Source organism: Haemorhous mexicanus, chromosome 1 (assembly GCF_027477595.1).
Source record: "Haemorhous mexicanus isolate bHaeMex1 chromosome 1, bHaeMex1.pri, whole genome shotgun sequence".
Taxonomy (NCBI): Eukaryota; Metazoa; Chordata; class Aves; order Passeriformes; family Fringillidae; genus Haemorhous; species Haemorhous mexicanus.
The window spans coordinates 135,372,254-135,399,966 of record NC_082341.1 but is presented as its reverse complement, the minus strand read 5'-3'; the positions used below and the strand labels follow the sequence as shown (position 1 = coordinate 135,399,966).

General features: G+C 40.6%; 2 protein-coding genes and 1 long non-coding RNA gene across 4 annotated transcripts in view; 1 reads left to right on the top strand and 2 right to left on the bottom strand.

Moving 5' to 3' along the window:
• Nucleotides 1-10,952, bottom strand: part of PTDSS1 (phosphatidylserine synthase 1) — a 28,525-nt gene extending 17,573 nt beyond the window's left edge. Inside the window, exons 1-4 of one of the 2 annotated variants that reach the window (XM_059864188.1) lie at nucleotides 10,660-10,952; nucleotides 5,387-5,478; nucleotides 3,806-3,850; nucleotides 1,545-1,669 (exon numbers count right to left, since the gene is read on the bottom strand). In XM_059864188.1, coding sequence (XP_059720171.1) covers nucleotides 1,545-1,669; nucleotides 3,806-3,850; nucleotides 5,387-5,478; nucleotides 10,660-10,838 — 441 coding nt within the window. In that variant the 5' untranslated portion in view covers nucleotides 10,839-10,952. The remainder of the gene's footprint in view (nucleotides 1-1,544; nucleotides 1,670-3,805; nucleotides 3,851-5,386; nucleotides 5,479-10,659) is intronic. The other variant, XM_059864198.1, reaches the window with a different exon arrangement.
• Nucleotides 10,953-11,053: 101 nt separating this feature from the next.
• On the top strand, nucleotides 11,054-25,467 carry MTERF3 (mitochondrial transcription termination factor 3). Its single transcript, XM_059864155.1, has 8 exons — nucleotides 11,054-11,208; nucleotides 11,631-11,979; nucleotides 14,296-14,448; nucleotides 15,437-15,626; nucleotides 18,600-18,747; nucleotides 19,932-20,003; nucleotides 22,723-22,884; nucleotides 25,211-25,467. The coding sequence occupies exons 2-8, from the start codon at nucleotides 11,649-11,651 to the stop codon at nucleotides 25,403-25,405; spliced, it is 1,251 nt and encodes a 416-aa protein (XP_059720138.1). The 5' UTR covers nucleotides 11,054-11,208; nucleotides 11,631-11,648; the 3' UTR covers nucleotides 25,406-25,467.
• On the bottom strand, nucleotides 22,467-25,212 carry LOC132336549 (uncharacterized). The gene is made up of 2 exons (XR_009488890.1): nucleotides 24,754-25,212; nucleotides 22,467-23,221 (listed from the first exon to the last, which is right to left on the bottom strand). It is a non-coding gene; the product is annotated as an uncharacterized LOC132336549 (long non-coding RNA).
• Nucleotides 25,468-27,713: the final 2,246 nt, after the last annotated feature.

Here is a 27,713-nt window from a genome sequence, read left to right as displayed (position 1 = left end):
AGCCTTCATTACAGCTGCACTTTAAAAATTTACTCCAACTTCAAATGACAATATCTGGATTGCAAAGCAGGCCAGGGCAGGTTTCCACTGACTGCTACAGTCAGGGAATCTGCTGTACTGTGATTCTGTGCCAGTAGTAATACTAGTCCTCCCCTGGTTAGAATCTATTTCTAATTTAGATGACAGGAGAGCCAGATGAATCTGACAAACCCACAAACTCCTTGTCTCAGCACCCTTTTGTTGCTCAGCAACACCACTGACACCGGTGCTGGGGCTCCATTTAGGCATGTGTCCACCCCCCATCCTAAGGGCAGGCTGCCCTCACCTCTCCAGCAGCACAGGAGGTTCCTCGCAGAACCCAAAGTCACAGCCCAGAGCTGCACAGCACGTACTGCTGACAGGCTGAGCTGCAGTACCTGAATGCAGTTTTCCAGGCAAGGAGCCTGCACGCAGCCCTCACCATCAATCAGCCAACATGAGCTTACTGCCCTGTAAAGATTTCCATTCCCCCATGTGCTACAGGGCACGGGTTTGCAGCCACTGCTGATGAGGTGCTGTGCATTGGTTTGCATAAGCAGTAAATTGCCACGTGTGAAAGACAACCAGTCAATTTCCCTACTCATGAGGCATGAGCCCTATAGAAGCACCCAGCAGTCAACAGATGACCATGGTGGACAGATGCACAAACCCAAGGCCAAGGGAGCATGTTGGTCAAATGGTGAGGAGTAATTTGATGTGACAATGAGGAGGGCAAGACTGGCAACTCTTGCCTCCCCATGCAGCCTCCTCTTCTGCTTGGTGCCCAACTGCTCACACTGTACTCTGCTTGCCTCCCTGCATAACTCACACTCTCCTCCCAGGCCTCCTTTTACAAGCTCAGCTCCCTGTGTGCGTGTCCCCACCTGAAGGAGAATGTTCTCCATACGGAAAACTCTTTGCAAGCTGCTCAGTGAGCAGAACAAGCCAGGCTTTCTATACCACTCCAGGTTATGGTCTATGGAAATAATTTCCCAATGGTAACAGCATCAGTGCACAGTTGCTGACTGACTGGAAGGGAGCAGAGTCCTGCAGTTGCCATACAAACATGTACTCCACAAGCTCCATAGCATGACAGTAATGTACTAAGCTCAGAGCAACAAGATGAGACCAAAGCTCTTTGAGTGCAGTACTGTGGCATCAAAAACTCTGATCTGGGACACATACCATACAGGCTTTTAGACACTGCCTTGCTAAGTCTATTTTCAGTATCCATGCTCATATCTATTATCAAAAAACATCCAAAGGCACCCCACTGCAAACATATATCCTATTCCAAACTGCACACTCATCCAAACATCAACATTAGGAAAAAAAATATTCTCAGAAGACTCTTTTTCACACCAGCTGATTTCAATGTAAATAAATTGTTGACACAAAGAACTTGTTGACTCTGTCAAGTATAGGCACAAACTTGCACTGCTCATGACAACAAATTCAGATTTATCCATTCCCACTCATATGAAACATGCCTAAAGTATGTACCGTAAGATGCCATGGATACATACCATAATATCTGCTTCCCTTGTGGCGTATCGAAGATTAGGGTCCAGCCAGTACATCACTGCTTTTACCTGCTCAAAGTTGAGGAAGAGCACGAACACCAGGAACAGAAAATAAAGCACGCTGAGACCTGCAAAAAGACTCAGTTTTAAAATCATGCTCACTCACAAAACTGCTTGGAACACAGAGTTCAAAAAGCTACTTTCAAACAGCTGTTCTTCAAATGAATTTCTATATGCAGCAGCTACGTACAGAAAACCAGAAGAGACACCAGTCATATAGCAATGTCTGAGCGCTCAGCCCTTCATATCCCCTCCTGTGACAAGTGATACAACACATGCTCAACTGCATGAACAAAATCAGTCTAATCAATTTAGACATGTGTAGAACAAGGCTGTGATCAGGAAGCTCCTTAGTAAGAGATACATTAGGATCCAGGATTGCATTAGCTCTGTCCTTTGCTTTAAGTATTCTTGGTCTCACTAATGTAAGTCCCTAAGCCTTTTCACAGATTTCAACATAAAGATCAATTTAATAATGCCACCTGGCATTTCTGAGCTGTGCTGGTAATAGATAGCAATTATAAACTAATGCATGTCCGAGTTACTTTGGTGAGTTGGAAAATTTGGTGCTTGAACCTTTTAAAGATAAATATGATTATTATTTATTTTCACACCACTATAAATTATGAAAGACAGCTGCATTTGGGAGTCCCATTTCTCCCCTCCAGTCTGAATAAAGAATTTTTTTTAAAAAAAGAAAAACTTATTAGAAGTTGGGTCCTAGGTGTAGCTCTGTGGGAAGATGAAGCTTTTGTTGGGACCATATCTTTACATTATTCACAAACTCCCAGATATCCAAGACTACATTTGAAGGAGGCATACAAACACTATTTCCAGAGCCTCAAAAGTATCCTGCAGCGATGTCATGGAAAGCAGAAAGATTAATGTGAATAAACTTAGGATCTGCCATTCAAAATTAACTGCAGCAATTCTAAAAAGGCCTTTTAAACTATAAGCAGGACTCACGTGCTGATAGCCCCCAGTGTACACCAGAAAGCAACTTTTGTTCAGAGACACACACATGCACAGGAAGTATCTGTATGGTCCTGTGCAGTCCCTCCCAGAAACACAAGGGCAACAGATGTCACCCTGCTAAGTGAAGCACAGCCTGCAGACCAGGGTGCATCTGGAAATGTTGAAGATGCACCAGTCCTGCCCTTCATCTACCAAAGGGTTCTGAGAACTGAAACACAGCTACATGAACCACACCAGAAGAAGGAGAATTAGACAGAGAAAAATGCTGCTCCTGATTTTGCATGCAGCCTTTCCCCAAAAGTACAGGGGTCAAGCCATAACAGTATCAACATTGAGAATGTGGTGAAACTTGAAGTGAGCAGTAGGACCTAGTGTTTGCAGTAGGAATAGTGTTTCCCAAACTTTCCAAGAAGCAGGTTTGTTTAATGAGTACTGTCTAATCAGCAGTATCCTCTCAATGTCAACAGATGAGTAATCAGCTACTTTGGGAACCTACTTATTTTTAGATATAAGGTGGCAGGAGAGAGGAACATTCAGTTTGCCTAAAAAAATAATCAAATGTGCAGTTTAGCATATGCTCTGTGAACCCTGAATTATTTGAAAGTAAAATTCCTCATGATTTTGCTGTGTAATTCAGATGTTTAAGGAGCAGGATTTCACTTGTGAGTTTTGTAGCTAACAGAATTATTTTTCGAACTGTGAATGCAACTGATATTTACAGGTACTTTTAATGAAATAAGTAAAGAATATGAATATATACATGTCAAGAATATTAGTAAATGTTAACTTATACAATGCTACAATTTAGTAAACAGATGAAGTAACAGCATATTTTGCCAATAAAGAAAAGAAACCAACTACTAAACTATGTTTAGAAATCAGACAGTATATGTAGTAGCTGGGATTGGAAGAGCTGACAGTAGGAAAGGTGTGGGGGAAGGAGACTGGGAAGCACAAAATAGGATTAAAACTGTATCAAAATGAATGATCCCTTTTTTGTGATTTCATTTACACCATCCTGACATAGAATAACTACGATGATACTCCCAAACATAACTATAGATTATAGAATAGATTATAAGCAACTGCACAGGAGCAGGAGGAAAGTAACATTCACACAAGTCACACAAGTTTGACACACAATTATATCTCATGACAATTCCACTCATCAGAAAGCTAGAAAGGCAGGTCCTGCAAAATTGATGCAAAAGTTGGAAATACAAACTTACCAAAAACCATCCTCCACAGAGCAGGGTGAGGACGTGTAAAGGGTCCTATAGACAGCAAACAAAAAGCTTATTAGGAGACAGTCAGTAAAAACCACAAGATTTATTTTTGAGTCTATTGCATATGACTACGTGGCATGAGTATGGATCAGCTCTTCATCAAATTATGTAATACACCTGAAAGCTGGAGCTCTATGCTGTTAAAAAATAATTTCAGCAGATTTCAGGGTGGAAAAAGGAGACTACCAGTTGGTAACATGAAGACAATTTTTCTCTGTTTTTATGGAGTCATGTCCAGAACAGTAGTATGCTTTTTGTTCAGCAGACACCACATCTCAGGTGTCACCTCAGGATGTCCTGACCTGGTTTCCAGACTGCAGCTTGCTCCCATTTAAGATACCCCATACAAATTTGTCTGTGTTAACAAAGAAACATGGTGCTTAGCCTTCAGATCAACAAGAAATGTTACCAAACAGGCCTCCTGAAATTTCCAAACTGAGCTTTATATATAGCTGACAAGAAGGAAGACACCTATGCTCTTTACTCGTGTCAAATTATTGATGTCAAAATTGACATCAAATTATTGATGTCAAATTATACTTTAGAGCCAGGGATGAAACTGATTTATTAGACTAAAAACCTCTCAGCTAATATGAACAGTGGAGAAGGTAAATCTGGTGAAACTGGAAAACATCTAAAGATGAATCATACATTTAGGTAGCAAGAAGTAGTTCAACAAATATTTTCAGCACACACTGCAGACCACTCTTTCACCACTGTGTGCATAAAGCTCCTTTTTCTCTAGCATTCAGTTTTTCAGGTGGCACTTTGTGAAAAATGTGCACATAGGTTTTTTAACATATGAGAAAAACACATCCCACCTGCAGTACAAAGCTGCCCTGAACATGATCACTGTTTTTTCCTGAACATTGCCAACTGTGAGACAGTTTAGACTTAACTCAAGAATCACGATTTTGCTGACAGGAATAAGCAAACATTAAAAAACCAAAACAGACAAACCATGTATAAGCATTTCTTCCACAGAATTGAGTGACACACAAATGTTCTTACATTTTTATACTTTCTGCTCCTCACACAATTACCAAAACTTTCATCCAGCTTTAACTTCTACTGAGCAACTGCGGTTTTACATTGTAAATGCAACTTAAACCATTTCTATTACTATCTTCTGGTAAGGTGTTGTGTCTGAGAACTTTTAGAATTACACTTCTCTTAAAACACACCGAGGCAAAGTCCTCCTAAACATTATTTAAGGGTCTGTTAGCATCATTACTTACAATCTGAGCTGCAACTGCACATCTGCAAATAGGACACTGATTTTGAGAACTTGACTTCCTTGTTAAATACAGACTATAAATAACAAACTATAAATAACACATATCTCTGCTCAGTATGACTACAACCCATTTTTAGACTGTTCCTTAATATAAAAGAATTCAAATGAGTAAAGAAAAAATACACTGAAAATTGGTATTTAAATAAAAGCCAAAGTAAATATAGTGGCAATAAAGAGAAACTCACATTTAAAAAACATGAAGTACAAGCTGTATAAACCTTACTCACCATTAGGAAAAGCTAGAACACTGATGATTAGAAAGAAGAAAATCACAGAGAGGATACCCCTCCAAATATTATCCTCTGGTACAGAATCATCCCTAAAGAGACAGACAACACAGTATTAAAGTATATTATAAGGATGAAGTCAAAAGGCTCTCAAGATATATTATTTAAATAAAGAATACATGGAAATTAAATATAAGAAATATGCATGCCCATTATGTAACAAGTTAAGACAGTAATTGCATGGAATGATTTTCACACTACACTTCTGGATGTCTCTTTCTTACAAGAGGGTTAAATATTTAGTAAACATATGCAAGATATTAGCATCGTTAGAAACAAATGTAGAAGCAATAACGACATTTAATATAAGGTGAAAAAAATCTTCCTGCTTTCATACTTACAGAAACATCATCAAATTATTTTTACACAGTAACTTTTCCTTTTACACCTAAACTAAAACCTCTGGAAGCCTGGATGCAATTCCTAGGCTTCCTTCTGCTGTTTTGGCGCTACTTGCAATACCCTTCACTTCCCTTTGCCTATCCTCAACATCAAATGCCAGAGATGAGGGCAGAAATAATGATTACAATCACTCTTTAGAAATAATGAATGTCCAGCTTAGAATCTGTAACAGAGACACAGCACAACTAAAAAGATCCAAGGAAAAATATCAGTTTGCTTCAAGATCTATTAAACCAAAGTTCTGAATATAGCATCATGCATTAGTTGTGCTACTGTTAAATTATAGCCAGAAGAGAGACCTAAGAATTCAGTTTGGAAGGCAGAGGCAAACTTGAAAGAGCCCTTTCTTTTCAGGCAGGTAGAAGATTACCAAAATAACCCTCACCTAACTTTTCTAACAACAGACAAACTTCAGTCTATCATACTATAAACAGTGAATATTTCATAATATATCACCCACTACAGCTAAAGTCCAAGTTTTACTATCTGGGTAGTTATCATGCACTTAGGATTAGTTTATTCATTTGAGTATATTTGCTTATTTATTCAGAACACAATAACAGAAGAATTCCTAGCAAACTTTGAAGGTATAAAGCTCTTCCTGGAAGAGCATCTGTCACATTTCTGGATGGTTCAGTAAAGAATCCATGACAGCATAAATGCACTCCACATTAGATACTCACTGCAGTTAGAAAATATTTCTCACTTAGCCAAATTATTTTTCTTTTCCTCAAAACTGAACCTTAACAGCTTCACAGCAGGCTTTCATCACTGTGAGGCATTTAAGGACTGTGTTAGTTTAAATGTATGGAAGGAAAAAGTGCATTAAACACAAATGATTTCTCTGCAGGCCTTAGGGACTCCCCACAGCATTTTTCTAAACCATCTGAGTTCAGCTTTACCAGTCATTTCCCAGCAGCCATGATGCACAGGCTGACACTTTATACCAGCTATAAATTCCAGGTCCCAGAGCTGAACTCTGGCTCCCCTGGCAATCCCAAGACCTCACACCATCCAGTGCACTTCCTCAACAGAGCCTCCAGCTCTGATGCCTCAGACAGCAAAACCATATCCCTCTTTTAACACATAAATAACACACTGGAACATTCTGTCATGGCTGCCACCAAGAGGATGAACTGTTATTTTTTTAGATAGAACAAATAACTACAGTTGCAGCACATCAATTAATCACGGCCAACAAAGAGAAAGATATCGTGATCACATCATTTAACTGCTGCACCAGGTGAGACTAAAGGTCCTCACCTTTGCATATCAGGATTCTGAGTACTACTCAGCTTCAGAAAAGCTCTCCTAGTCGTGTTGGCACCACTTCCCCCCAAAATCAACAAAGATGTATGCAGTGTTAAACTGCAATTCATTCCAAGTGAGTGGCAAGGCATTTTATTTTTTTATTTTGGCTTGCAGATACATTTAACAAGGGACAGACATCCAATCTTCTTGTCAGAAGGAGGTAAGAACAGGTGTGAGCAAGAAACTTGCTACTGCGCACTAGCTGGTATAAGAATTATAGTGTTTACCTGGAAGAACTATTTTGGGGAATGCCAAAGGGAAAGATGCAATCCCAACAAGCTGCAATTGGGAAAATGAGCTAAATCATCTCCTTACCTAGCCTGAGAATGGTTGAGTCTGATTTTGAGATACAAGTATTCATGCAGCAGAAGCAAGGTTTATAATGCTTACATAGGAGGAGAGATGAAAATTCTCTCAATTTTAACCCACTTTACAAGGACATTTATCAATTCTGTGGCTTTTTAGAGAAGAAATTTAAACAAAAACAAGGTGCATAATCTTTATCCCTCCTCTGTTCTTCTACAGAGCACTAGATTACAAAAATGTCAATGAGTGAGTTATTAGATCACAAAAAAATGAGGGGGAGATACTCAATTGAGGAAAAAATAGCTAGGACACTAAATCTGGAGTGTGGGAGAAAGAGGAAAAACATCTTCCATAAACTCAGCCAAACCTAAATACACAATAATCCAGTTGAATCAAGCCCATTTATCACGGGACAGGGAAGACAAAAGGCCTACATCCTACAGGTCTTACTCCTGCTTCCACAAACCCAGGCAGCTTCATCCCAGAAGCCACCAGTCTGTCACCCTTCTCAGTCCTATTGTGTCCCACAAAATATCCCCTCCAGGACTCACTCCTGCGGTTGCCTCCTGGCTCAGAGAGGGCCGCACCTCTTTCTAGTGTGGAAGAGGACAGGGGAAGCTAGAGCCACTCCCCACCTCTGCCCCAAGGCACAGGATGGAAGCAGAGGAGCCTGTGTCTGGCTCATTCAGCAGGAAACAACCAAGGAAGCTGTAATCATTGTCAGAAGCACTAGAAGGATGTGCTTTAAAGAAAAGACTACCCTCTATTCCCCACTTTAATATAGAAAAATTAAAACATACATTTCTTTTGACTTATTATTATTATCATCATACCTGAAGATTCCTGCTATCTGAAGTTCAGTTTCACCCTTATCTGTCAGCTCAAAGACAGTAGCAGCCGCTCTCAGTGATCCTAAGGAGGACTTCATGTTATGTATGGCTTGCTACACACAAGGGAAAAGCATTTCCTAAGTGTCTCAGAACTCTTCACATAATTTTGACTCAAAGCAATTATAGAAGAGACAAGAATTTAAGGAACACAGAATTTCCTCTGTCTATGGTGAAGTTCCTGAAAAAATAAATTTTACTTCACAACATCAGCATGAATCTCTCATAGAAAATCCCCCAGTCAACAAACTGCCCAGGAGAGCTACGGAACAACTGACAGCACAGGGGAAGCAAAGAATCATTTGTGACACCTTACAGGGAAGTCTACAGGGCCTTGTACCCAGAAAGTGGGAAAATGAACTTAAACACCACCTTATTGCATGAGTCAGTGTACAGTCAATGCAATAAGCTGATAGAAAGGAGCACAGACTGTAAAAGCATGTGGGAAATTATCTCCTCTTCCCCAGATTCTCAAAGAGTGTATAAGGTTTGGATAGTGTCCCAAATGAGACCCAGAGGAAGCACTCTGGTATCACTCAGGAGATCTACAAAACTCCTACAATAGCTGAAAATAGCAGAAGGAGGAGAGGGGAGAAAGTAAAACCAGAGTACCTTCTACAACCTGAGAAGAGAAGAAATAGAGGAGAGTTAAAGAGAAGTCAACTGGTGTTTAAACACAGGAAGTGAGGCAGTGATAGACAGAGGGAAGAAAATGAAACTGAAGTCAGTTAGAAAGACAGCAAAGCAAATGGAAAGACAAACCAGCAATTCTCTTGGAAAAATGCAAACAAACATCCCAGAAGTGAAGCAATTTTATTTGGGCTTAGAAGACTCCAAAGTGCTGAAATTGCTTCTTAGCTCATCCTCTCCTTGAAAGAATTAATGGCAAAATTCCTTCCCCAAAGGTGAGCAATCCATTAATCCACTAATCCTCCAGAATGACACTGTGATGAAAATTTCTTAGTGAGTCAGAACTTTGACCTAAATTAGCCCTTCAGGGAGAAAAGCGATCAGACAAGGGGACGAGGAGCACTTGTAGCAAAGGTCTGTAATTAAACATTGTAGCAGAGCACAGAAATATGTCTCTCATTTTGGAGTTAAGAAGAGATCCAAGTAGAACAAGGGATGTGCTCACCAAAAGTATCTCCCTTGGGGCCATACACATGTTGAAACAAGAAAAGGCACACCTCAGACCATCTGCAGTTACACTATTTTCCTTATGCCCCTGTCTCAACTTAAGCCAGGCTTGGCCATTATTTCACAGCTGATGAAAACTAAACATTTGGATTCTTAGAATAAGACAACATTACACACTGAACTGTGTATCAGGCTTAGTGACAAATAATAATCTTCTTACATCAAATGGAGAGTTGTCATGAATTAATGTTTTAAGGTCACTTTCAAGGGCGGATTCGCCACCATCAGAGTTTAAGCCACAAGTCCAGTGAAATCCATGACTGTGTACACACAGTGCCACAAAAGTTTAAATAAGCCTAAAACACACTGCACTACCTAGCCAAAACCTCATAGGAATCACTGCCTACATACTACACAACTTAGTCTACAGGAGGATCATACAGTCATCTTCACATCCAGTGGGGGGCAATAAAAAGTATACACAATTTCAAAAAACATGCAGGATACCCCCTCCGACTGCACTGTTACACCCTTTGTTTTCAAGCAAGGCTCCCGAAAAACCTGTCCGTTCCCGGCAGTATCGCCATGAACGACTGCAGGGGTGATGCCCACAGAGCCCTCCCTTCCTGTGGTGCGCCAAGGATGTGGCTAAGCCCACCCGTGCCAGGGCCTGAGCCAACCTGAGACTGGCCACAGACAGTGTGCGGTGCAGAAGCGGTACCACAGAATGGTCACTGCCGTCCACCGCACGCTCGGGAAATCATCTACGCCAGTGATGTCACTGCAGGGCTGCTCGATAGCCTAATAAAGCCCATTTCTGGCAACTCCTTGAAACACACATTTTAGTAGAGACTTTAGCAGAGATCCTCAAAACGATTAACAAGTTCCCAGGAAACGCAGTGGGATGATAACCGCTCTGGAAAGGAGAGGCGGATGCCCGCTCTCCATCCAGCCCGGAGCAGGGGGCGCCGGCGCCGGGCGGTGCAGCAGCCGCCCGGGGAGCGCACCGCAGGCACGGCCCGGCACGGCACGGCACGGCCGGAGCCGCGCTGCCCCTGCTCGCCCCAGGGCGGGCACCGACCCTCCCCATTCCCGGCCCGGGAACTCCCAGCGCCCAGGGGCTGCCGGCACCCAGGGGCGGGGCTGCGGCTCCCCGCGGCGGCCGCGCACCTGGTGAAGGCGAAGGCCATGAGGCTGAGGATGGTGAAGCTGAGGAGGGTGATGGTGTGCGGGCGGTAGAAGAACTCCAGCGTGATGTCCTCCACCTGCTGCTCGTTGATCATGCGGAAGTGCAGGCGGTAGTTTACGTCGTCCTTGCTCAGGGTACGGCTCCCCACGCAGGACGCCATCTCGCCCCCTTTCTCCCCTCGTATCAGCGTGGCGGTAGTTGTGCGGGGCGGCGCGGCGCGGCCCGAACCAGCCCGGCCGCCCGCCCGTGCCGCGTCCCGCCGAGCGCAGCCGAGCGGGCCGAGCGGGGCAGCGCCGCGCCCGCCGCGCCGAGGGGCGGAGCTCGCTCGGCCGCGCCCACGAGGCGAGGCGGGGGGAGAGAGCAACGGAGCGCGGGAGGAGGGGCGGCGGGGCCACACCGCCCTTTTACAACGCGCAGAGAAAAGGACGCTGCTGCCTGCTTCCCCCCATCGTTTCCTCCCGAGTGGTCTCGCCCGGCTCGGGCCGGAGAGCGGGGCGCACACGTGGGCCGCGCCGTGCCACGCCACGCAGGTGAGGCCCTGGAGGGTCCCGCTGTTCGCGGGCCGGGCGCCACTGGCCCTGCTCCCGCAGGCTGCACGTAGCGGCCGCCGGCGAGGGGAGCCCTGCGAGGCGAGGGCGGCGAGCGCGGCCCGACGTCCTGTGCGGTCGCGGTTTAACGCGGAGGGCGCCGTCCCTGGCGTCCCTGGCCTCATGGCCTTCGCCTTCGGTCCTGACTGGGCTTCCCCCCTTCCCGCCAGGGAACGGCTGTCCTAGAGGGCGGCGGGCGGTGGCCTCAGACCCGGTTCCTCCGTTTGTCGCGCGTTCAACCCTGAAGGCAGCTAGGTGGTGCTTTGTGGTGAGGGATTGCTGTAACGCCCGGGGCATTCGCGCTCCCGGCTCTACGGCGAGGCCGGCAGGGCCGGTGTCACTCCGCGGCCTTTTTGTGCCCGTAGGATGCCGCGCCGCGGTGGATGATGGCCCTGTGGGCTCGGCACGTCTCCCGCTGGGGCTGCCTGCTGAGCACGGCCCGTGCTGTTGCGCTTCCTCGGAGGCTCAGGGGTGGCGGCTGCCCCGCACGGGCCTGCCGTGGGTTTGCCCGTCTGGCTGTGCTGCCCGCTGGAAAGGAAGAGGTTCTGTGCAGACTGCAGGCGTACAGGCAGGCGTCCGTAGGGAGCTGTTCCCCGCCTGACAGCGCCAAGGATGGATCCTTCTCGTCTCCCGAAAGTAACTTGCCTTCAGTACAACAGGAACAAACAAAACCAGAAATATTACCTGATCTGAATGCAGAAATACTGGACGAAGGTAAGAGGCTTTAAGGGATACCATTTCTCCCGAATCCTCAAATTATGTTTTCACTATGCCGCGGTTTAACCCCAACTGGGTTCTCCTTTTTTGCCCTGTTTGCCTAAAATATGTATCTGGAGTTCCCGATTTTTACTTCTCATTACCCCGTAGTTAATTCAGATAGTTATGGTCAATGTGGCATACAAAGAAAACCTTTAAAGTGAGATAATGGTGTCATGTTTTGGGTAGAAATGTAGGTCTGGAGCTGCTGTTTGAAGGAGTTTTCATAACCCTACCTGCATATGTTTACCTTTCCCTCACAGATGTGGTACGAACTAAAGGGTTTTGGTTTGGGGATTTTGGGGTGTTTTGGTGGTTTTTAAATTTTTTTGTAGTTGTTTTGGTTTGGTTTTTGGTTTTTTTGGGTTATTTTGTTTTTTTGGATTTTTCTTGGTTGGTTGGTGGGGGTTTTTTTGTTTTGTTTTGTTGGGTTTTTTCTTTATTTTGAGCGAGGCTGGGAGATTGCACGCCTGAAGCAGCTCACACTCCATGGTTTGAGGGATCAGGAATGAACAACAGGAGGCAGTGGTGTGAAGCCTCCTTTTAGCACTGCTCTGATGAGAAATGCTCACCCAGCTGTCTTCTGAGGAAAGGACACGAAAGGACATAAATACAGCGGCGCCTTGGTGGTGTTGCCCTGAGGAAATTTACTCACTTTTTTCCCCCTACTTTTACATCTCAACAAGGATTATAATATTTCCATCCTTTCAAATTACTTTGGGTATGCTGAGGAAACTTGCTCTGAATTACTAAGCAGCCTTGTATGTTCAGATTCTGCTTTGAGCCCAGCCAGCCTGGATTATACAGAGTTTATTATTTGGGGTGGCTCAGAACTGCACCAGAGATCTGTGTGTGTAGCTGGTTCTGAAACAGTGCTGTACCAAAGTGATGGGTCAGCCAGCTGGTATGTGGCTGTACCTTCAATATAGTTTATCCATTTGCCAGATTTTTATCTGCCAGCAGACTGACTGAAGAATGTGTGTGTGTGTCTGTGTGTGTGTAGCATTTTTCCCAGTTGTCAGTCTATATAATGGAATAAACATAATTGATAATTTTTGGGGGTTTTGGTGACTTGAAGTATGATTCCCAATAGGAATTAAGTGTGAGAACCTTAAAGTGGCAACAAAAGACATGCATGCATCTGGAATGGACTTTATTGTATATTGGTTTGGTCCTCAGCAAGTTGAAAAAAACCACTTGATATTCCTATAGATTCCTAGAGAATTCCTGTTCAATGTGTAAATGTTACTGAAAACATTTTACTGTGCTTTTGTTTCTGAGGCTGTGGGAAAAAGACAAGACCTTCAATAGCTATCAAGCTAGTCTGTGCAACTCTTCCTGGAGCATTAGGCACATCCTAATTACTTTGGAATTACTTGTAGTAGAGTTCTGATGTGCCTTTGTTTCTTGACTGGGAAGAGTATTACCCTGGTCTCTCAGGAGCCATTATACAAAGGTATAGAGCGCTGAAAATCCCCTTCCTGAAGAGTTTATAATCAGGGCATCTGCTCAGAAATCAAACTGATGATTGATGTGGATGCTAGCAGCTAGCCTGCAAACAGCAATCTTAATCTTGCTGCTTGGAGCTCCTATCAATGGAAAAATAGATCTATTTAGAGAATTTGTTTTTTAAAGACACTGAGTTTTGTGACTTGGAACACTTATAAGGGAAAACAAGCATAATGATGTTCCCTTTGAAACCTCAGTGAGTAGGAAGTTATTCCTTTTGCTGTTAGAGATAGCGGCAGTCAGCTGCCTTTCTGTAACAGATAACACATAATAGCTTGGCTGGAGTTGACTATGAAATACGTTGAAAGTTAAAACAGCTGCATTTTGGGCATCATATTCAGGAGAGCCACAAAGTAGTGGGCTGGTCAGGTTGTGAAAAATTATCTTTGCAGTAGCGTTTTATCTGGCTGTGATCAGGCAAGAATGCATTTGTGAAGACATGAAAGACGATTCTTTTCCAGAAGATGATATATTCTGTTGTCTGCAGTGGTCTAGGCAGCAGACTGAAGGCAGGCTTGCTGGGTACTACTGTCAGATTTGGCCATATGACTAAAAGTTGATGGGCAGTGACCAGGAGATGGAACAGAAGCAAAAAATGGGAGAAGAGTCTATGTTTTTATGTTTTCAAATAATAGGCTGACTGTTTATCACCTGTCACAGTGTTCCTGCATTTTGGAAAGGATTTCAAGAGATCTGTATAGCATTTGGCGGGAGCAGCTTTGTCTTTCATAAAATGCATTTGAGTCTTCTATATTTGTTTCTCAGACTGGGATGACATCCCACCTTCATCTGCTTTGGAAGTGATTTCTGAGGAAGAAGCTGTACAGATCATTGCAGAACCACTTCTCCCCATTCAGTCTTCCACGCTCCGAGATTATGTTGATCACTCAGAAACCCTTGCAAAACTTGTCCACCTAGGTATGTGTGATGTTGTTTGTGTGGTCTCCCTATGGCAGAAGCTTTGCAGATCCTGTAATTTGTGCTTTGTTCTTACTGGTTACCTCGTAAACTTGAAAATGGGAACAGTGACCAATGGTAAAAAGCTGCAGAATGTTATCCAGGGTAAATGGACAAAAGGAGGGGACTGTGTCATTAGCAATGCCATACTACTGGGAAACAAAGCTGGCTGGGGTTAGTCCCTTAGCGCTGTGGGTGTTAGAAGGAGGCATCTCCCACAGCTTCAGGAGGTAGGGGTCACTGTGTAATTTAATTGGTCTTTCTTCTTTTGGGCTGGTTAAGGATGCTTTAATTTGCTGCAAAACAAGGTGCAGCTCCTTCATCCTTGGAAGGAAGGAAAGAGAATGGTTGCTGTGCATAACATTAGGAGTGAGGCACAGCACACTGGAGAGGCAAGAGGGAAGGGATTGACAAGAACCTTCCTTCTCATCAAAAAACACTTGGACTGCAGAGATACCCAAGTTCAAGCTTTCTTACCACCTTATTGCCCTAACGCGCAAGGAAGACTAGAAAGAGGTTGGAGAAATTAATATTTGAGAGGGGGAATCTGTCCCCATGTAGAAAGAAATTGTCACGTGTGAGTCAGTATACAAAGTCACTTCACTGCAAAATTGTCATCTTCCCTTTTATAACAGATTTGGAAATTTCATGCACACATACTTCTGTGCAACAAGGGCAGGTCTCTAAATGTGGCACATGCAGGATTCACTGCAAAGGTCTTTCTTCAAAAAATAAACTCAGCAAAAGCTTCTAAAATGACTGCTTATTTTATCTGGAATCTTTCCACAATATACAAGTGGTGTAGCCTTGCTGTGTTGAGTAATTAAAGTATGCAAAATCAGTGCAAAAAATTGAGTAGTCCTATAAATTCCAGCATGCCTTTGGGAAACACTGACAGAAAGCAAGGTCTGTGTTTAATTAAAACAACTTCTAATTTTGTTTGTTGTAGGAGTTGACTTATCCCAAGTGGAGAAACGTCAAAAGGCAGGTCAGCTCTTACTGACCTTGGACTTTGAAAAAGATGTAAAAAAAATACTTCTGTTTCTAAAGGATGTGGGTGTAGAAGACAATCAGCTGGGACCATTCCTGACCAAAAATCCATACATTCTTGGTGAAGATCTGGAGGCTTTAGAAACCAGGTAAGCCTTTCAAGAAGTAGCAGGGTGTAAAGCCCCTTGGCTTGAAGATCTGGTTTCCCATTTGGTTTAATCTTGTCTGAGGGAACCTGTGCTGCCTGCTGCCTCCTTTCTTACTCAGCTCCTGGCTGCGTATTCTTGTGCCTCCCCATCTGTTGGCACTAATGTGTGATGGTATCATAAGTAAACACCTGAAAACTGGCTATTAATAAATTTTACTGCCCATCCCTTTCTCTCTGCCACAGAGGAAGCAGCTTGCCATCTTAGGTCACTTGCTTTACTTGTGTCAGCTTTCTTTCCAAAATGACATCCCTGAGGCTTTACATAAATTTGTAGAACAATATTAAACTCTTCTGTCACAATTTGAAACCTCATGAATTCTGCAATCAAAGAAGCAGACCAGATTTCTTCTGTGTTGACATCTAATAGCAGCAGAAGGTTTTGGTGACTTTTTTTTCTTGTTGTCCAGCTGAAACTCAACACAACACTACGATGAACTAATTTGTGTGTGTGTTTGTTCACACTTATATGGCCCTAAACTGTTCTTCTGTCTTTAAAATAAACTTTAATTTATAATATTATTCTTGTTTTGATAATTTTTTTTCAGAACAACTCATGTGTGTAGGTATGTGCATGTTTAATGAACTCAAAACTTCCCAGTACTCCAGAGAAAAAGACTCTCATCTTGGCTCTTGCATGTAGTAGCATTTCTGTCTGAAACAGAAATCTGAAAGTATCAATATTTAGAAACAGGCACACGACGAGATGCTTGTATAGCATAGACCTAACTAACTTCTTTCCCCTCTGTTTTTCTAATCTTGTGTTCAATACTTGGCCTTTCACAAACAATATCCAAAAAATACCCTATGTCATTTTTCCAGAAGTAGTTTTGAGTTCAGATATCAGACCAGACTGCTTATGCTCTTCTGAAGAGAGGTTTGGGGTTTTTTTTTGTGATAAATATCCTAACTCTCCCATGAAGTCAGATTTTATTTTCAGCGACACTTCTGTGGCACTGGCTGGTTAGTAAAGAAGGAGCTAAACAGAACAATCTGATTTCTTCATAATTTTATGCAGTATGATTCTTCTGTAAGTTTGACACTGGTGGATGATTTCCTGCAAGCTTTAAAGTATGTGTGCTGGAAAGGCTGTGAAGTGAGTGTGTCTCAAATAGCCGTCTTTTGAAAGCTGAGTATCACCTTTGCATAAACAGTTTGGTGCAGATGGACGTGGTATTGGTTACATCACTCTGGAATGTTTTATTGCTATGGATCCCATGTTGCCAGGAAACAAAACACAAATTTCAATAGGTTTGGCATTTGACTTCAGATAAACACTGTAAAAGTCAAAACATTCCATAATTCCTAACAATTTTGACAGTTGCAAATCAGTGTCTGTACTGCAGCTGCACCAGATGCTTTGTTTTATGTTGGTGTTAATGATGACTTAAAACTGTTAACATGCTACATAGAACTGCTGAGCCCTGTAGTGGAACGAGGGCTAACCTCAGTGCCAGTACTCACAGATGTATCTCAGACTTTGGCCAGGTTGGATTGTTGTGTTCCTTTTAATATTCAATTTTCTACAGTCAGGTTACTACAATCTTGCCATCCCTCTTTTAAGTTTCTTCCCTTTCCAGGAAGAAATGCTTCAAGTGTGAATCTTAATGACTTGTTAACAGAAAAGAAGTGGAGTCAGGACAGCCAAAAGATTTGATTTTTAATCTGCTCATTTAGTTGTTTCTGGGATGCTTGGAAGCTGTGCCAGTTCCATTGTCATTGTCTGGAGCCTAGGGTGCTACCTTCTGTGTTGGGGTGCCTGCTCAGTTAGGAATTGGTCCTCTAGAGCTTTTTTTTTTATCTTCCATCTGGGAGTTTTTGGCTTGTGATAACTTAATTTCTGAGGATTTGTGGAAAGGGAGAAGTTGTAGTGACTGGAAAGTAATTTTATTTTTTTTCTCTCCACAAGACATGGTTTAACAGAAAGCCCATTTTTTGCTGAATATCTGCTTCTGCAGAATATTCTGCATCCCATTTATTATCTTAATTACTACCAGATAAGCCAATTCTTGTATGCTCTAAGTTGATCTGACTGCAAATACTTCTCATATTGCAACTACTCTCATCTATAACCAGAGGAAGCCTCTCCAAATTGTAGTTTAGTTGTAGTTTAGTAGTAAATTGTCTCTTTACTTGGTGTGCTGTATTTTCCCTCTTCAAGCCTTTTTTTCTGGGAGCTGTGGTAATCATCTGCTGCAAGTGGTACTTGAAATAGGATTTCACTTTCGCTAAAATCAAAGTTTGGAAAAAGTTTTGACTTGGAAAGAAAGGAAGAAAGTAAGCTCTGTTAAATATCAAAACTTAAGTCAACTCCTCTTGCTTTCTGACAACCAGATGTTTGTTACTCACTTGTTAGACCAGTGACTGAAAATAGGGACCTATTTGTGTCAAACACAACTTCAGCTGATATAGAAATGTCTTTTTTGACAACATCTCTACACACAGCATCATTGTATGATATTTCTACTCCAGTGCTGTTGGAGAACAGGAGTGTATGAGGTATAGGACTCTGTTCTTTCAGCAGTAGAAATGGAATTCATTAAAATAGCAAAAGGCTGTATATATCTCCTTGTCCATACCCTATTAATGTGTTTGCAATCTCGGAGACAGACTGGTAGTTAGCTGTAGGTTAACATAGTTATCTGCTTAAGTACAGCTGGAAGGAATTAAAATCTGTCTTCACTATTGACATTCTGCTCCGAGGTTTATTTTACTTCTAATTAATTGGAAGGGAGGGTATTTTGCTTTTACGATAACTGCAGATTTCACCCTAATTATTTCTGGCAGGGTTGCATGTTAATGCTAGAACATCTGTCCGTTTATAAGATATCACTGAGGAATTTAAGTGATCACTGAATAAATGGAGGAAATATAATTTTCATCACTGGATTTTATTTTGTTTTTGTTCTCTTTCTAGAGTGGCTTACCTAAAATCAAAAAAATTCGGTAAGTCAGAAATTGCTCAGATGGTCTCAAGAGCTCCATATTTGCTGTTGTTTTCAGTGGAAAGATTGGATAACAGACTGGGTTTCTTCAAAAATGAACTTGGTCTCAGTGTAAAAAAGGTAAAGACTGAAGTGTTCAGGTATTTTGTTAGTGACAGTTAGTGACAGGTCTTGCAATATGAATACTCCAAGTGTTTGGAGGTTCAAGAAACATTGTGTTAACATTAGTAATGTCACTAGAGGGTTACAGGAGGGTAACATGGTTTTCACTGTCTATGGAAGTGATATGGATGCATGACATTCAGAGGACCTGAAGTACATTTTCTGAAGATGACCTGCTACAGGTTATTATCAAATAAGAATGTGTATGTCCAGTTCTGTTATTTGAGGTGGGTCAGAGGACTGAATTAATTACTGAAACAGCAAGCAGCTCTTTTAACTTCCGGAAAATTATTTGGTGCTCTTCATCTCTTCAAGATACTTTAACATACTTAAAGAATTTTAAAAAATAATCTAATTTGTGAGTATCTTATCAAGATAAATGCCAAATCATAAGCTCAGCTCACCAAGCGTGACCTCTTGTTTGCTCATTTGCTTAATGGGTATTCAGCACCATGCTTTGGGATCTTCAGGGCAGGTAGTAGCTGGACTTGCCTGGAGTAAGCGGGCAGCATTAGCTGTGTCCTGCAGTAGGTGGGGATTGCAATGAATACTAAATTCCAAGTGTAATCTGGGGTTCTGCTACAGAGCCTTGTTGCTGGCCTTTCCATATTTGGTGAGACATCTCCTCCTTTAGCCACCATCTTGTACTCAGGGTGGACTACAAGTAATCAGACACTTTGGGGAATGTGGAGTATTTCTTGTAGTGCTGTTACACTGTGTGGAGTATTTCTTGTAGTGCTGTTACACTGTGGTCTAACCACATTCAGAAGTTAGCTCCACTGCCACTAAAAAATCCTTTATAGCCTCCATTGGGTAGTGTGTTGTTTACTTTTTAAAAAAGATGGGAAGAAACAATTTGAGGGCTGAGAGAAATTGGACACTTGAGCATACTTTCTCCTTTTGATGCATGCTTTTACTCCCTCTTCCTGTCTGCTTTACAATTGTATTATTTTTTGTTTTCCAAAAGAACATATTTGAGTAAGGTTTTGCATCCTAACCTACTGCTATTTCATGCATATTCATCTTCGGTGTAGAGATAAATTGAAATACAAAATGAAATGCAAAAAAAAAGTTTTTATAGGATCTTTCTTTCGAAGCCTTCCATAAAACTCTTTAATTTATGTGTTTTTTTCTGATTGTAGACAAAGGATCTGGTAATTCGTCTTCCAAGGCTACTGACTGGCAAAATAGAGCCTGTAAAAGAAAATCTTCAGGTGAGCTTATGAATAGATATTAAAAGTGTACTGTATATAGTTTAAGAGCTGTCAGGAGATAAAATTCTTGTAGGGGATTGTGTACAGAAAGAATTTAATGAAATAATTTTGGTGATATAAAGTAACTGTTAAACCATGTATTTTCCTCTATAGCATGCAAGCTTACTCAATGCATGGAGCGTTACCTTATTCTCTCTTCTACTCTGATGTATTGCCTTCCTGCCAAAAGTTGCTATATGATGACATAAATGGTTACCCTTTTTTTAATGAGTAGAAAAATACTCAGTCTTTTTTTCCCTGTTCCTTAATTATTATGGTTTTTTGCTAACTTGGATTGTCCGTGAGTATTTAGGAGCAAGAAATGTGCAGTTGATTATTTTTCTCCTGGCAGGTAACTAGCCTGCCAAAATGTGCATTTGACACCTATTGTCTGATAGCAGATGGTCGTTATTAACAACTGCTGGGTAAATAACTTCAAACCCATGGGGATTCCTTTCCCTTTTGAAAATGAGAGTGTATTGCTTTAATTACTGTGCTGTAAAGCCATCGAGGCCAAGCAGCATGATGTAGTGTAACAATTTGTGAAATTCCATTATTCTATAACAAATAACTATAAATCAAAATGTATAATTTTCAGACAAACTCACTGTTCTGAAACTATTAAACACTAGAGATCTTGCAATCTGAAATGTGTGTGTGGTAAGGGAGGAGACTGGAAAGTAGCAGACTGTTCTAATTAATAGTGCTTTCTTTTAAACACACATTGTTTCCACAGGCTAGGGAGCCATTATTATAATGAATGTGTTTTTGAGGTCTTTAGTTCTATATGACTGTCTTGTTTGTCTACCAAGAAATACAGCATAACACCTCTATTTTTAAAATGTGTGAGAAAGGGAAAGAAAGGAAGGATTTTTAGTCCCCACTGTTGGAATGTACTAATTCTTACAAGCTCAAACTTGTCAGGAGGTTGGATTCAGAATCTGTGTTCAGACCTGTATGTCCTAAAGTGATGGTGGGAGGACAGTACTTGGAAAGAGAAATCACGACCAACAGTTCAGAAGTGGTCAGGTTGTACCCCTCATTCTGAATGGACTGTTTAGAAACAAGTACAGTAGCTGATCTTGGTTGTCATGAGATACCAGACTAAATGTGCTGAAGGATTGCTTAGTCCATCCTCTGAGGGTTTAATCAAGCACAATTAGAGATTCATTGACAGGATAAAACCTGTCAAAACTTTCACTACCACTGCCTATTGTGGGAACAAAACACTTTGTTGAGTATTGCTGAGGCTTATGCAATAAGGATATTAGCATGTGTGGCCTAGAGAGTTACTGAATATTAAACATGTTTGCTGTCAGACTGAGTGCAGTCAAAGCAACTTACACTTGAGCTCACTGATCATGTTGAGGGAGCTGTTCCATGTCACAGAGTAGAAGATAAAAGCTCAAAATTCTTACCCCAATTACCTCTACAGTGGGCCTGGCTTTATCTCTGCAGTGATTTAACATGGGGTCTTAACTCTGGTTAATGCATGATGCAGGAAGTTACCCCTGCCAGTTCAGGTCCATGGAAGATACCACTTATGTGCAAATACCTATTTCCATACTTGAATGCTGTCTTAGTTGATTGCTATTTTGTGTGATGCACAAGTATTTATAAAGTAGAAAAGCTAAAATGAGGAGTTGAAAGACCTGATTATAGTTGCCTCTAGAAACAGTTCCCTGTAAGGATTTGGAAGTCCTAAATTAAATTCAAAACCCTGATTCTAATATTTGACAAGCAGTTCTGGAAAAGAGCTGCAGTCTTGGCCCATCAAACTGGGCAAACAAAAACACCTCGTTCTTGCCAATTGAAGTACCTTAGTTTGATATGAAAGCGTGGTTAGGTTAGCTGGCAAGCACACCCACTTCATGACTGAAAACAAGCTGCTTGTGAGTGTCACTGGAGGATAGAAGAAATGACTGAGTTAACAGACACTCTTGTATGCTGAATTCTTTCTCAACAACTCAATGAATTGCTTGCCATTCTGCACTTTGGGAGGAGTGCTCATGATTTTATTGAAAAAATGTGTTTTGTTTTCCTTTTGGGAAATCATAATTGAAGTCAAGGCAGTCTCTGAAAAAGACATCTTACTTGAGAATTTATTGAACTGTAGAATAAATTGAATACACTATGTATTCTACACATCTTTTTTAGGTTCAGCAGTCTTAAATTGAAGACTATAGAAATCATACTCCGTATTTTAAAAAATGTACCTTGGATACATTAGCAAAAGTAGGCACTAGCTATTGATTGCTGTGTTTTACAGAGCTCAACAGCTCCACAGGAAGAAGGTCTCTTGACAGCTTGGAATTGAAAATGATAAAGGACTGTTAGGGGAGAATTTTTATGCTTTTAACTGCCATACATATGGAGACATGTTTTTTTTGTTCATATCTCAGACAAACTGAAAAATACATAACATTCACAGAAGTTATCTTTATTTTGGGGATATTCTATAAACAAATTACACTTTAATCTAGAACAATAAATAATTTGCATTGTCTGACTTGAGAAGAACTGAAGTGGGAGATATTTTTGTGGTTTGCATTCTTGTTGCTGTGTAAGAAAGAATAGAAGAATTTTGCATTAGTTTTTTTCAGTGGCACATTAAAATAAGCTGAGTTTGCTGTTTGTAAAATAAGCTGACTTGCAAAGATAAAATTGTGCTCTTTTTCAGGTTTGTCAAATTGAACTTGGTTTTCAACGTAATGAAATTCAACAGATAGTGTGTAAAACTCCCAAGATTTTAACTGCAAGTAGAAAGAGACTCAAACAGACATTTGACTACTTACACAACATAATGGGCATTCCCCACCACATGCTTACTCGCTTTCCTCAGGTGAGCTGTTGATCTGGGAATAAATTCCAGGTGCTCTTGTCACAGCCGCTTCACTGATGTGCTGAAGGTGGAGCCTTGCTCTATACAGAACATAAGTGAATTCTTCAGCTAGCCTGTGGCTTTTATTCTAATTGGGATAACTTTTATTAGTAATCCAGAAACTTCTGAGGATTTCCATGTGCAACTGCTTCTTATTTTCCCTTAGCACATGAGACATCACTACCCACAGTCTTGTGATATTTAAGGTTTTCACCAGAGGTAGTCATGCTCATCTCTTCTGTGTTCATGCAAGAGAGATTACTGCCTGCTTAGGGATTTGCTTGTCCTGAAATCTTACCTAAGAGATGCAAGAGAAGACAGATTATGCATCTTTTCATTAGATAACTTTATATATAAATAGAAACGTTTCTTTCAGGTTTGTCCACTTAAAAAAATAACCTTTATAAATTTTAGGATCTGAAAATACAGTGTAAAGGTAAGAGAAGTTCTGTCCATTAGGCAATCATTAGATTATCACTGGTCTTCGTATTGCTGCAGCAATTGCTAAAATACCATGGGATTGAAAATAGATTTGTTTTTTGATTACTATTTTTGGTGTTTTTTTCTACATCCTCATTACTGCTATTTCATCACAAATTAAAAGCTGAAAGTGTTAATCACTGTATTCAGTGCCTACATGCAGTTGCACTATCTTCTTACAAGGTGAAAATGAAAGCAGAAATTTCAACTTCTGAACTGTAGTAATTTTCTTTCTAAAGCAAGTCTAGTAGAGAATCTTGGTGGCTAGAAAGTCAAAATTGCACAGGGGAATAAAACTATTCCTCAGGATTTTGATTATCTTGCTGTTTAATCTTTCTTAAAAAGGATGCTTGCTTGTATGCTCATCTTTGTCACTTTGCCCTCCTTGATCTGTAAATGACCACAAGTTTTGGTCACTTCTTCTCAGTTGTCTTACTGTTGGCTTTTTGGTGGATCACCTCATTATTTTTCTTCCTTTTGTTTGGTAGGGTAAGTGGAGTGTTTCCTCTGTTCCTTGTTCTTGGCACAGTCTCACCCTCTCCTTCCTGTCCTTCCCTTTCACCCTTGAAAACTGTGAATTCCAGGATACCAGTAGTGTACATCAGTTTATATATGGTTGGGCCTTTAACTTGTGCCTTCAAAAATACATATTTATTTCCATCTGTACTCACTTTTATCCTGAATGACAGTAATATGGAAAATAGGAAGTATACAGGATGTTGGTTTTTTTTTTTTTTTTTGGTCAAATTCTCTCTGATGTTACAGTTGCTCTTGTAACCATTCTGTCAGCTATAAATGATGGTTAAGTGTTTTTTTTTATTTTCTCCTGTATTTTGACTGCCTCTTAAAATTCAAGAAAGGCAGAGGAGGAACAGTAGTTTTGTTTTTCCCTCCTTGTTCAAGTTAGTTTGCATCCTCATGGAACTTTTCTTCCATCAATGGAGTCTCTTTTTTAGTAAAATCTCTGTAGCATTCATATTTTCATCATTATTGCCTCTACCAATAATATATATTAATTAATTATATATATATAGCATCTCTCTCTATTCAGCATCCCTTCTCTATTCTCATTCCTGAGCAGTACAACGGTACTGCTCAGGAATGAACTTAGATCTTTGCACTTAACTGTGCATCTCATCTTCCCCACTTCCCTCTCTTTTTAAAGGTTCTGCTGATTTCTTTTGTGTTTCCCCTACCATTGTTCTCATCTTTGACTATCTAGATTATTTTTTTTGTGGCAGGTATCTTCAAAGGTAGGCATTGCTGTGCAGCAGAAGACAAATGGTTGCTTTGAACCACCACACTGTGCCTTTTGGCCACATTATCATGACAGGAGTCACATCCACTCACCTTTGCCCTTGCCACTGTGCCAGTTTATTTGCATTGTGTCATGTGGTCACGTCTTCGTTTCTTCCTTGTAACAGTGGTCATTTGAATCCCTCTGATGCTAGAGGGAAAGCGCTCCGTGTTACTGAATGTCTCCACTGTCTTGGCTGTGATTACACAGTAATTACAAAGTAATATAGTTGTTATATAGAAACAACTCTCAAGCACATTAGGTTTTTTGTATCACTCCCTGGTTTTTGTTGTGTATGTCAGCACATTGTGTTGAAGTATTTATTTAGAGTTTAGATAATTTATATATAAATGTAACCTACCTGGTGTTTGACGTAAATTAAAGGAAAATAAGTATATTATTTGTTTGCTTTCTAGATCTTCAGTTTGTCTAAAAAATGCTCTAAGTTTTGATGCCTCAGGGTCTGAAATTAAGGCAACCTAAAAAATTTTTCCCTTTTTTCTTTCTTAGGTTTTCAACTCAAAGCTATTACGAATCAGAGAGAGGCATATGTTTCTTGCATTTTTGGGAAGAGCCCAGTATGACCCAGCACAACCCAGCTACATCTCCCTGGATCAGCTGGTATCCTTGCCCGATGAGGTGTTTTGTACAGAGATTGCCAAAGCCTCTATGCAGGACTTTGAAAATTTCTTAAAAACACTTTGATTAGTAAAACATGTAAAAAATTATAGAATTAAGTTGCAAAATAAACATACTTTATAAAACTACTTCACTTTAAGGTCTCTTAACTTTTTAATTACTGGTTAAGAAGTCATTGTTTATGAGGCGGGTAGGATTTAAAGGCTTACAGTAATACTTATAGTAACTTAAAAATGTATTTCAGAAGGATTGAGCCAATATGTTGATTGCTACTAATGCAAACCTTGTAATTAATCACTAACTTAATTCAGAGTGGATGATGCAGCACATTAACAGAAAGGTAAATTCAAATTCTTCTTTTTTTCTTTTGATAATGGCAGAATTTTGGGAGATTGGAAAACTGGCTAGTCAAGACTCCCTGTCTTGCCCTCTGTTATCTTCTCCTTTCACCCTCTTCCCCAAAAGTTAGAATAGCAAGATAGTGCGGTAGTGAAGTAATGTTATGTTTACCTGCTTGAGCTAATAATAATAATAATGTTATTCTTTTCCTTGTATGGTAGAAAGAATCACCATTAATATGTGAAGCTTCTCATACAGAAAGGCATTCTTTTAATAGGTTGCAAAGGTATTTCTTTCTGAAGCTGGCTGCTGAAATTAGTATCCTAAAAGCTGGCTAGAAATGTCAAAAAAAAAAAAAAAAAAAACAGCAAATGGAATTTAGGAAAATTATAAAAAGAAAAAAAAAAGCTGATATTGTCCCTGAAATCTAGAAGAACTTTTAGTTACTTTTCTCTTCCCCATGTTCAGTGTTTCTCCCCTCCATACCAATGAGAATCATGAGGCTTTGATACACAAATAACCATGTGAAAAGAGGCTGTAGTATATATTAAGGTGATACAGTTGGTCAGTTGTAAAAGCTGAAGTAAATTCTGACATTGGGCATCGTGGAAGTATTGAAAAACTTAATCTTATCATTAAACAAAGCACATTAATATGGAATTATCAAATGCTTTACAGTGTATCTGGGAAAAACAAAAAAGCTGCCTAAATCCACATGCAGAACTGTTTGATGTTGTTTAGAAGTTTGATTTCCTTCATTAAAAACAGCTCAGATGTTTTAATTTGGATTTAAACTTATTTAATTCCTCAAAATTCCTCAATGTTTTAAAACCTCACTTTTGAAGCTAAAAATAGCAATTTTAATGCACACAGCTGAATAAAATCCACAAGGCTAAATTCTGCTAATAGGTGGCAAATAAAGTAAGACTAAAGAGATTTAAAGAATGAGAATAGTAGTGATCTCTGGATTATGAGTTTGGATAAATTTTTATTAATCCAAATTAAGAATTTGAAAAACAAATGTTTGAAACACATTGAAAAACCACATTCATTGTCTGCAATATGTATCTGAGATGATCTCTTTTATCTTTTTTCTCTTGTTTTCTGTTCCATTGGCCTGGAAAGATTGCTTGAAATACTCTATTAAATAGACTGTTCTTGGTGGAGATGCCTAACAAATTTCATGGTGGCTGAAATGTGCTGACTAAGCACTTCCCCCCATTTCCTTCCGTTAAATAAAAGTATCCAAAGTCCAATATGCTTACTTGGATTTTTGATTGTATTAAATGCTAATAACAAACTGTAATCTTCAAATTATATTGTAAAAAATAATGTTTACAGTAAAAAATGTTAGAATAGGAATAGAATAGAAAATATGTGGGTTCATAATGTTGGACTTAACTTTTGCAGATTTTCTCCACTAGCCTTATTACTATGTATTACCATGTGACAAACCATTTTGTATTACAGAGTCTGTATATTTTCAATTTCTCAAACTTTGAACTTTAAATTCCTTTAATATTTTTAAATGTAGGAATGGTTGCTGCCAGAGCTAAACCAGTTTCTTTGAAATGTTGCATGCTTAAGCTTCTGCCTATATGGCTTCCCCGAACCACGATGAAGAATGGACACAAAACATTTAAAGGGAGTGCTAAAATTGAAGGGGAGAGAGGATCGAAGAACTTTTTGAGGATCACGACAAAAACTTTGTGGCTTTACGATTAAAAAAAACCAGACCACAAGTTTATTCTGGCTGAAATTGCCCCCTGCGTTACCTCCTACCTGTTTCGGACTCCTCCACGTCCGCATTTTGTTTCAAATCTCAGTGGTCCCTTCCTGAAGGAAGGCCTGCGCAGATGCAGGGCTCTGTGCTCCCCGCTCACCTGGCGGCTGCGATACCTTAGCAGAGATAGACTTCTGCTCCTTGGCGTGACCCATTGTTGCTTTACTTATCGTGCTTTACAAAGCGATTTTTTATTTTTCTATTGTTTTCCTCTGTCACTTATTTCTGCCCTCCGGCCAGAGCGCAGGCGCC

Excerpts from the sequence above, each read along its gene's own strand:
- MTERF3 (XM_059864155.1), top strand. The coding sequence starts at position 11,649 with ATGATGGCCCTGTGGGCTCGGCACGTCTCCCGCTGGGGCTGCCTGCTG. Across the intron at positions 14,449-15,436 it reads TGCAAAACTTGTCCACCTAG|GAGTTGACTTATCCCAAGTG; the intron begins GTATGTGTGATG and ends TGTTTGTTGTAG. Across the intron at positions 18,748-19,931 it reads TTGGTCTCAGTGTAAAAAAG|ACAAAGGATCTGGTAATTCG; the intron begins GTAAAGACTGAA and ends TTCTGATTGTAG.